The 9780-nt window shown below is 46.8% G+C and overlaps 1 protein-coding gene across 1 annotated transcript; it reads right to left on the reverse strand.

Annotated features, from left to right (window-relative positions):
• On the reverse strand, nucleotides 1-9694 carry serpinc1 (serpin peptidase inhibitor, clade C (antithrombin), member 1). Its single transcript, XM_056604248.1, has 8 exons — nucleotides 9634-9694; nucleotides 6981-7344; nucleotides 6697-6912; nucleotides 6484-6621; nucleotides 6113-6331; nucleotides 4624-4795; nucleotides 1075-1136; nucleotides 1-439 (listed from the first exon to the last, which is right to left on the reverse strand). The coding sequence occupies exons 1-8, from the start codon at nucleotides 9639-9641 to the stop codon at nucleotides 269-271; spliced, it is 1350 nt and encodes a 449-aa protein (XP_056460223.1). The 5' UTR covers nucleotides 9642-9694; the 3' UTR covers nucleotides 1-268.
• Between the last annotated feature and the right edge of the window lie 86 nt (nucleotides 9695-9780).

The raw sequence follows: 9780 nt of genomic DNA on the forward strand, positions 1-9780 counted from the left end.
AAGGTCACACACATACACGCACACACTATCAGATAATATTTATTTGAGTTTAGCATAATACAAGAGTAGACCTCACATCAGAAAGTGAATGCGTACGTGTAACTAGCCCGCGTTAGCGCACTCGTCAACACGTACGTGTAGCTAGCCCGCGTTAGCGCACCCGTCAATACGTACGTGTAGCTAGCCCACGTTAGCGCACCTGTCAACCCGTACGTGTAGCTAGCCCGCGTTAGCGCACTCGTCAACGCGTCCGTGTATCTAGCCCGCTCTAGCAGGGGTCGGCCACACGGCCGGTGAACACCAGTGTGTTGATGGTCTTCTCCCGGATCAGCAGCAGGAAGGGCCGGTCGGCCGCAAACAGCTCCCGGTTCAGGTTGAAGGATCGGCCGACGGCCACGACGGCCGTCGAGGCCGCTGCCTCGCTGCCCTCCTCGTTGACCTGGGGGGACATGCACATCACTACGCAACTAGAAGATAACTAGCTCCTAACTAGCAGCTAACTAGAAGACAACTGCCCTCCCGTCGAACCTGGGGCCACACTCATATCACTACAGCAACTAGAAGATAGGATTAGATAACTAGCAGATAACGACCATCCATCTGGCGGATAACTTGCAGTAAAGTAGTGGCAGTTTAGTTTAAAATGCACATTTTTTGAAAAAAATGCGTGTGCTTGTGCCAACTCGTTGTGTGCGCAATATTCTGCGAGCATGCTAACATGTTAATATCATGAAGCTTACGAGCGAGTATTCTGACATGCTAATACTAGTAAGGCAAATGAGCGCGCATGCGGACATGCTAATGCCCCGAGGCTTATGAACGAGCACGCTGAGATGCTAATGCCATGAGGCTAATGAGTAAGTCCCTGACTCTTTTTGTTTGATTGCGAGTTATGGCGCCCCCTGTGGCCGATGAGGTCCTATGCTTATTGGAAGCTTGCTTAAGCGTGGTTTCTATACGTGCACCAACTTTGACAACCATGGTTTGGTAGTTTTACCTCAAAAACTAGTAGATGGTTACACAAAATAGGGAGCCAGAATAATAAAAAACAGAAACATGATGGACTGCCCTCACCTCCAGGAAGGCCTTGTGGAAGGCTTCCGAGACGTAGAGCTCAGCCTCCTCCTCCAGGATACCTGAAGGAGTTCAGACGGGATTCAGCTCAACTGCAGTCACACAGCAAGGGGTTTAGCGACGATATTACGCACAAGTAATAGATTCTACATTACAGCTGGAGGTTTCGGGTGGTGTAGGCAAGGTGTAGTTTAGGGTGGTGAGGTATATTACAGGTGTAGTTTAGGGTGCTGAGGTATATTACAGGTGTAGTTTAGGGTGCTGAGGTATATTACAGGTGTAGTTTAGGGTGCTGAGGTATATTACAGGTGTAGTTTAGGGTGCTGAGGTATATTACAGGTGTAGTTTAGGGTGCTGAGGTATATTACAGGTGTAGTTTAGGGTGCTGAGGTATATTACAGGTGTAGTTAGGGTGGAGGTATATTACAGGTGTAGTTTAGGGTGCTGAGGTATATTACAGGTGTAGTTTAGGGTGTGAGGTATATTACAGGTGTAGTTTAGGGTGCTGAGGTATATTACAGGTGTAGTTTAGGGTGTGAGGTATATTACAGGTGTAGTTTAGGGTGGTGAGGTATATTACAGGTGTAGTTTAGGGTGGTGAGGTATATTACAGGTGTAGTTTAGGGTGTGAGGTATATTACAGGTGTAGTTTAGGGTGGTGAGGTATATTACAGGTGTAGTTTAGGGTGGTGAGGTATATTACAGGTGTAGTTTAGGGGTGAGGTATATTACAGGTGTAGTTTAGGGTGGTGAGGTATATTACAGGTGTAGTTTAGGGTGGTGAGGTATATTACAGGTGTAGTTTAGGGGGTGAGGTATATTACAGGTGTAGTTTAGGGTGCTGAGGTATATTACAGGTGTAGTTTAGGGTGGGGAGGTATATTACAGGTGTAGTTTAGGGTGGTGAGGTATATTACAGGTGTAGTTTAGGGTGGGGAGGTATATTACAGGTGTAGTTTAGGGTGGGGAGGTATATTACAGGTGTAGTTTAGGGTGCTGAGGTATATTACAGGTGTAGTTTAGGGTGGTGAGGTATATTACAGGTGTAGTTTAGGGTGGTGAGGTATATTACAGGTGTAGTTTAGGGTGGGGAGGTATATTACAGGTGTAGTTTAGGGTGCTGAGGTATATTACAGGTGTAGTTTAGGGTGGTGAGGTATATTACAGGTGTAGTTTAGGGTGGTGAGGTATATTACAGGTGTAGTTTAGGGTGGTGAGGTATATTACAGGTGTAGTTTAGGGTGGTGAGGTATATTACAGGTGTAGTTTAGGGTGGTGAGGTATATTACAGGTGTAGTTTAGGGTGGTGAGGTATATTACAGGTGTAGTTTAGGGTGGTGAGGTATATTACAGGTGTAGTTTAGGGTGGTGAGGTATATTACAGGTGTAGTTTAGGGTGCTGAGGTATATTACAGGTGTAGTTTAGGGTGGTGAGGTATATTACAGGTGTAGTTTAGGGTGGTGAGGTATATTACAGGTGTAGTTTAGGGTGGTGAGGTATATTACAGGTGTAGTTTAGGGTGGTGAGGTATATTACAGGTGTAGTTTAGGGTGGTGAGGTATATTACAGGTGTAGTTTAGGGTGTGAGGTATATTACAGGTGTAGTTTAGGGTGGTGAGGTATATTACAGGTGTAGTTTAGGGTGGTGAGGTATATTACAGGTGTAGTTTAGGGTGGTGAGGTATATTACAGGTGTAGTTTAGGGTGGTGAGGTATATTACAGGTGTAGTTTAGGGTGGTGTAGGTATATTGCAGGTGTAGTTTAGGGTGGTGAGGTATATTACAGGTGTAGTTTAGGGTGGTGAGGTATATTACAGGGTAGTTAGGGTGGGAGGTATTACAGGTTGTAGTTTAGGGTGGTGAGGTATATTACAGGTGTAGTTTAGGGTGGTGTAGGTATATTGCAGGTGTAGTTTAGGGTGGTGTAGATATATTACAGGTAAACCAGGTGCAGTCACCCGGTAGGCTGGCATGGGAGGTGAACAGGCTGGTCAGACCGATGGTGTAGGGTGGTTTAGGTGTAGTGTTAGGGCGGTGTAGTGCTAGGGTGGTGTTGGTGTAGTGTTAGGTTGGTGTAGTGTTAGGTTGGTGTAGGTGTAGTGTTAGGGTGGTGTAGTGTAAGGGTGGTGTAGTGTTAGGTTGGTGTAGGGTTAGGGTGGTGTAGTGTTAGGGTGGTGTAGTTGTAGGGTTAGAGTGTTTTAATGTTAGGGGGTTGTAGTGTTAGGGGGGTGTAGGTGTAGTGTTAGGGTGGTGTAGTGTTAGGGTGGTGTAGTGTGAGGGTGGTGTTGGTGTAGTGTTAGGGTGGTGTAGTGTTAGGGTGGTGTAGGTGTAGTGTTAGGGTGGTGTAGTGTTAGGGTGGTGTAGTTGTAGTGTTAACGGTACGGCCACACCAAACGCGTTACTCGCGTTGGATAACGCGAGTAACGCGCCTAACCTGACGCTTGATCATTGTGGGGTGGTTACTCGGTTCAACGCTTCCAACGCGTCAACGCTCCAACGCAGCTAGATGAGTCCATGTCCATGCAAGTGAACGGAGCGTTCCCTCTTCATCATAACTATCAAACCAAACAGCCTTCACATTCAACCGGAGCGAACATTATGAAAGTAAAATGCACAATTTCTCGCTAAAAATGTTTCCATAAACGCATTTAATGGCATAACTATGTTACTATTTCCACCCAGAATAAAGATAGTTGTCGGCCGTGGCTGCTCTGGAATCCGAGGTAGGAACCCCAAACGCTGCCGTATTTGGGTGATGGAGTTTAGATCGGGTTAGATTAAATAATCTCTGATAAATAACAATACTCGGGTTTAATAACTTCACATGGTGTGTCTGGTGTGTTTCCAGCATTCGTAGTGTTGATCAGCAGAGAAATAGTCCGCCAAAGACGTTGAGGTTGCTTAGCATCCAGACACTCAGTCCATGCAATGGAACGGAGCGTTCCCTCTTCGTCATAACTATCAAACCAAACATCCTTCACATTCACCGAGCGAACATTATGAAAGTAAAATGCACATTTCTCGCTAAAAATGTTTCCATAAACGCATTTAATAGCGTAACTATGTTACTATTTCCACCCAGAATAAAGAAAGATGTCGGCCGTATGCTTCTGTCCAAGCTCACTACTCTCTGCCAGTGACGTCGGGTCAAGCTCAACGCTGATTGGCTATCGCGGCCAAGCGTCACGCGTTGGAGCGTTGAAAGTTCAGATTTCTGAACTCCGGGCGTTGGCGTGTGGGCGCGTTACTGCGGTTTACGTGCGTAATTACGTGCGTCTGACGCGCCTAACGCCCCTAACGCGACGCTTCATCGCATGTACCGCGTCTACGCGCCTATACCAATGGTTCCCTATGCAAAAATGCCGAATTTTGACGCCCCTAACGCGAGTAACGCGTTTGGTGTGGCCGTACCGTAAGAGTGTTTTAATGTTAGGGGGTTGTAGTGTTAGGGTGGTGTAGTGTTAGGGTGGTGTAGTGTTAGGTTGGTGTAGTGTGAGGGTGGTGAAGTGTGAGGGTGGTGTAGTGTGAGGGTGGTGTAGGTGTAGTACCTGGTAGGCTGGCCTGGGGGCTGAACAGGTCTGTCAGACCCATGGCCTGCAGCTTCTCCTTCAGACTGAAGCTGTCCTCGACCCTGAAGCGAGGGATCTGGACGGAGACGGTGGTCTCCGTCAGGCCGTCCAGCCACTCCGTTAGCTTCTGGAGGTCCAGCATCTCCTCCACCTGAAGAACACGGCCATGAGATCCTCCACCAGGCTCTCTATCACTGGACTCCAAGGGAAGCTTTATCCAGTCCTGTCCAGTATCGTAGGACCCGTCTATCTAACCCGTCTCATCTAGCCAGTGGATAAACCACTGGGATCAGACACAGATTATTTTGTCTGATCCCAGGAAGCTTGTCTGTCTCAGAAGAGCTGGTGTTTCATTCTGTTTTACGCTCTCCAGGACCACAATGTTTGGGGCGTGAGTGTTGATGGGAGCTTCAGGTGTAGGAAGCATGACATGTGAACGATCACCAAGTCTCATTTTAGGTCTATAAACATGAAGCCGTCTTTTCCCCGACCACCAAAGAGTTCTTGATTGTTCGAAGGGAATAAGGACTCCCAACCATTTCGTGTTTTATAGACTGGTAAGATTAATTAATCTCAGCCCTCTGGCACGGTTGGGGAAGGTTGAGAACTGGAGCAATGTGGTGCACTATTGTTTCTGGGAGAACTCCTGCATGCTTCCACCTGAGATGGCAGCATGCAGGAGCAATTCCAGGTCTGGTTATATGGTAGGCCTACGATCCTTTGTATATTTGAGGTCCTAGTAGGCTGATTTAAACCGGATTTTCAAAGTGACGATAGCACCCACATTTCTGGCCTGATGTCTTTAGTGATTCAGGCTCTGTTTGGTCAATGTTTAGCAGTACAGAACCTTCTGGAGGATCAAGTTATTTATCACCGGGGGGGGAGTACAATTAGAGGATCAATATGTGTGCCATAAGCACATTATGGTTGGCAGTATTGTTGTCCCGGGTCGCATGCGCGCGGTACCCATGGGTTAGCCCGCTACCTAGATGCAAGATCCTTGAGGTACTACAGAAGTCGTGATACTCTTCTTGGAAACAAAGTTGTCAATGGAGTCAAATCCCTTCTCTGCAGGTGTGAACTGAACAAGTGCAGGACAGGAAGAGATGACCGACTGGCTCTGGAGTCTATCTAGTGATATAGAATATGACTTCTATAAGACTTCAGGCAAAGTTAAGGTCTTTACTATCCTTAATTAGCCCCTTTCTCTCAGTACTGTGTCAGCACAACCAGAAAGATCTCAAAGCCATAATTAGCCTTTAGGAAACTGCTGAGCTGCTGATAGACAACCTCCTTAATGACCCCAACTATACATGCTAGGTATGAGGTGTGAGACAGGCAGTGTGGTACGAGGTGTGAGACAGGCAGTGTTTTACAAGGTGTGAGACCTGGTCAGGCTCTTAAACCATGAATCTGCCTCATCCTTTACTGATGGCGGTTAAAGGTTACAGTTGGGGTTTGGGGTTACCTGGGCTAGGGGCTTGTGTCTTGCGGGCAGGATGATGACCATGGTGATGTCATCGCCGCGGTAGGGTAGCTCCAGCACTTGTACCTGGTCGTCCTGGAAACGGGCGTACTGGAACTTGGTTTCCTGGAACATCATGGAGACGCTGCAGGTTCGGCTCTCGCTGACGGTAAAGTCCGCCTTGTAGACGTTGTGTTTGTCAAACTGGCTCTTCCACTGACCCTGAGGACGACATCAGCGGACATCAGGTGAGGAACCAGGAGATCCATAACCCCATCCTGACCCTAAACCACTGGAGGAGAGGGATCATAACCCCGTCCTGGCCCTAGACCACTGGAGGCGTAAGGATTGCTCCATCATTCCATCATTCTCACCTTGAAGTAGATGGTGTTGACCAGAACCAGGACGGTGTTGGAGTCCAGTGCGCCCGTGGGCAGAACGTCCCGGATCTTGTCCTCAGTCTGGTTGGACACCCAGTGGTTGATGGTGACCCGGGCGTCTTCTGGGTGCTCCTGCAACATATGGCACACAGCTTTTCTTCTACCGATCTCTGCAGGTCGTTAACCACAACTGTGTAAAAAGGTTACCTTGAAGTTGAGGGGCAGCAGCTTGGCACCGTACACCATCTGGCTGATGTTCTGGTAGTTCTGGTTGTAGGCAAGGGACTGCTCTCCAAACAGTCGGTTTGCAGACACAAGCTTTGTGCTCTTGTCTTTCTTACGATACAAACGACAGTTGAGCTTGGCGAAGAAGAAATGCACCTGGTCCGATGTCTTTTCCTTAATGGTGGTGAAGCCAAACACCTAGGAGGGAGAGGTGAGGTTACCGTGGTCACAAGCACTCTCAAACCACCAGTGGTCCTGATGCTTACCTTCATGATTTGCTCCAGAGTCTGATTGCAAGCTCCCAGTTTGGTCATGGCAAAGGCTGTGGAGATGCTAATGGGAGACATGAATATGTTGGCGTCGCTCGACTTGTTCTGGGCCAGCTGCTTGTAGAGGGAGAGGGCGAAGAATCCGTTGGCCTTGGACAGCTCCCAGACCCGCGGGTTGGTGGACTCTGGGATCTTCTCCGGCTCTCCGGTCAGGACGGGGGTCTCGTCTTCGGGGGTGGGGTTGCGGTAGATGCAGTGAGGCTCTAAGGGGAGGTCTCGGGGCTTGGCATTGCAGATATCAACATCCTGGGAGGTTGCAAGCAGGGGCAGCAGCACCACCAAAACCCACCCATCCATCGCACTGCAAGACAACAGCCAATACAATAAGATAATCCCTTTAACAGCTAACACACTAAGCTAAACCTAACCACCCAACAGCTAACACAATAAGCTTAACCCCACCCCCCCAACAGCTAACACAATAAGCTAACCCTAACCCCCCAACAGCTAACACAATCAGCTAACCCTAACCCCCCAACAGCTAACACAATAAGCTAACCCTAACCACCCAACAGCTAACACAATAAGCTAACCCTAACCCCCCAACAGCTAACACAATAAGCTTAACCACCCCCCCAACAGCTAACACAATCAGCTTAACCACCCCCCCAACAGCTAACACAATCAGCTTAACCACCCCCCCAACAGCTAACACAATAAGCTTAACCACCCCCCCAACAGCTAACACAATAAGCTTAACCACCCCCCAACAGCTAACACACTAAGCTAAACCTAACCACCCAACAGCTAACACACTAAGCTAACCCTAACCCCCCAACAGCTAACACAATAAGCTAACCCTAACCCCCCCCAACAGCTAACACAATAAGCTTAACCACCCCCCCAACAGCTAAATAAATCAGCTAACCCTAACCCCCCAACAGCTAACACAATCAGCTTAAACCACCCCCCCCCAACAGCTAACACACTAAGCTAAACCAACCACACAACAGCTAACACATAAGCTTAACCACCCCCCAACAGCTAACACACTAAGCTAAACCTAACCACCCAACAGCTAACACACTAAGCTAACCCTAACCCCCCAACAGCTAACACAATAAGCTACCCTAACCCCCAACAAGCCTAACCAATAAGCTAACCCCTAACCCCCCAACAGCTAACACAATAAGCTTAACCACCCCCCCAACAGCTAACACAATCAGCTAACCCTAACCCCCCAACAGCTAACACAATAAGCTAACCCTAACCCTTTAACAGCTAACACAATAAGCTAACCCTAACCCTTTAACAGCTAACACAATAAGCTAACCCTAACCCCCCAACAGCTAACACAATAAGCTAACCCTAACCCTTTAACAGCTAACATAATAGAGTGCAACAGAGGGGTTCCAGAAGTAAAAATCCCATTCATGTTCTCCATAGGGGTTTTGATAAAAAGCCATGTCGTAACCATCCAAAGTACACCCACCACGCCCTGGTACATTGTGAATCGATGGTATATGGTCCTGTAGAAGCAACAAGTTAAAGACGGGAACTTCTAGTTTTTAGAAAAACATGTTTAATTCGCAATGTCATCTGAAACCACCTACTATTTCTACACTACCCACCATCCTAAAGTGTAACACAACGTCTTTGATTGGTGGAACTCGCTGTTACCATGGAAATGTTTACCCTCACCCATGAAAGTGAAGTAGTCTATGACCGCTGCCACTTTTCTCGATCACTTACCACACTCCCTTAGATGAAAGGTAAGTTAAACTATTGGTATGCAACCATTGGTTTATGGGTTGATTAGTTCATTCACTTGTTCACAAAATAATGTAGTCTTGTAGCTTTGCCTTTTCTTACGTTTTCCAAATATTTTTTGCCCTGAATCAAACGTTTAATTGTCACGACTACCTAGACAAATGATTGGCTTGGTTCCAGGCTTAAAACACTTTTATAACAATTTTATGAAAAGTCAATGGAGAAAATGAAGGGAAATTTACTTCCTGAACCAGAGCTGTTAAAAAAGGGGGCAGTCACTGTTTAAATACAGTGTAAATACACTGAAAGTACCATTAGGTACATGTTAATAAAAATACCACTGCTTATGAACTTTGTCAGTAAAATGACCACTAGGGACATGTCAATAAAAGTACCACTAAGGACACGTTAATACACTCAAAGCACCACTGAGACATGTCAATATAAGTACCACGAGACATGTCAATCAAAGTACTAGTTATGAACTACCTTTGTTTTGTTATCTATAGTTAGGGTTAGGGTTATCTTATGCAAATGTCCTCTATTTTGTTGATTGCCGTTTAATGATCTGCCTTGAACTCCTTCCTTTGTCTGTTTATGATATTCAATAAAGTGTTCTGGTTCTCTGGCCACAGAATAACGTATTCCTACACACACTTTTAGAACAAAAAGCTTTTCAATCAAGGATCAGTCAACTCACTCTCTTTGACCGAGTCAACTTTGTTCTACCCTCACTTTGTTATTCTGAAGCCAGTAGTAAAATAAACCTATTGTATATGGCCAAGATTATTGTGTTATACGTCCAACAAGAGCACCACACCTACAATATCAAGCAGAAAGGTTTAGCAGAGACTTTTCAGAGAGAAGCGGTGGCCATTACCTGAACATGTTGTCTGTTGGTGCAGGAGCAGGTTGTGGGTCATTGTACGGCCGGCTCTCAGCCCAGGAGAACTTTGAGATATTGATCCTCCCATCCTAAAGTCAACTACCCCTCATAAGCCCTCCCATGTTTGGAGCGTTTCAGCCC

The sequence above is a fragment of the Gadus chalcogrammus genome, chromosome 12 (genome assembly GCF_026213295.1).
Source record: "Gadus chalcogrammus isolate NIFS_2021 chromosome 12, NIFS_Gcha_1.0, whole genome shotgun sequence".
Lineage (NCBI taxonomy): Eukaryota > Metazoa > Chordata > Actinopteri > Gadiformes > Gadidae > Gadus > Gadus chalcogrammus.

Excerpts from the sequence above, each read along its gene's own strand:
- serpinc1 (XM_056604248.1), bottom strand. Across the intron at positions 6,913-6,980 it reads CTCTGGAGCAAATCATGAAG|GTGTTTGGCTTCACCACCAT; the intron begins GTAAGCATCAGG and ends TCTCCCTCCTAG. Across the intron at positions 6,622-6,696 it reads TGCTGCCCCTCAACTTCAAG|GAGCACCCAGAAGACGCCCG; the intron begins GTAACCTTTTTA and ends CATATGTTGCAG.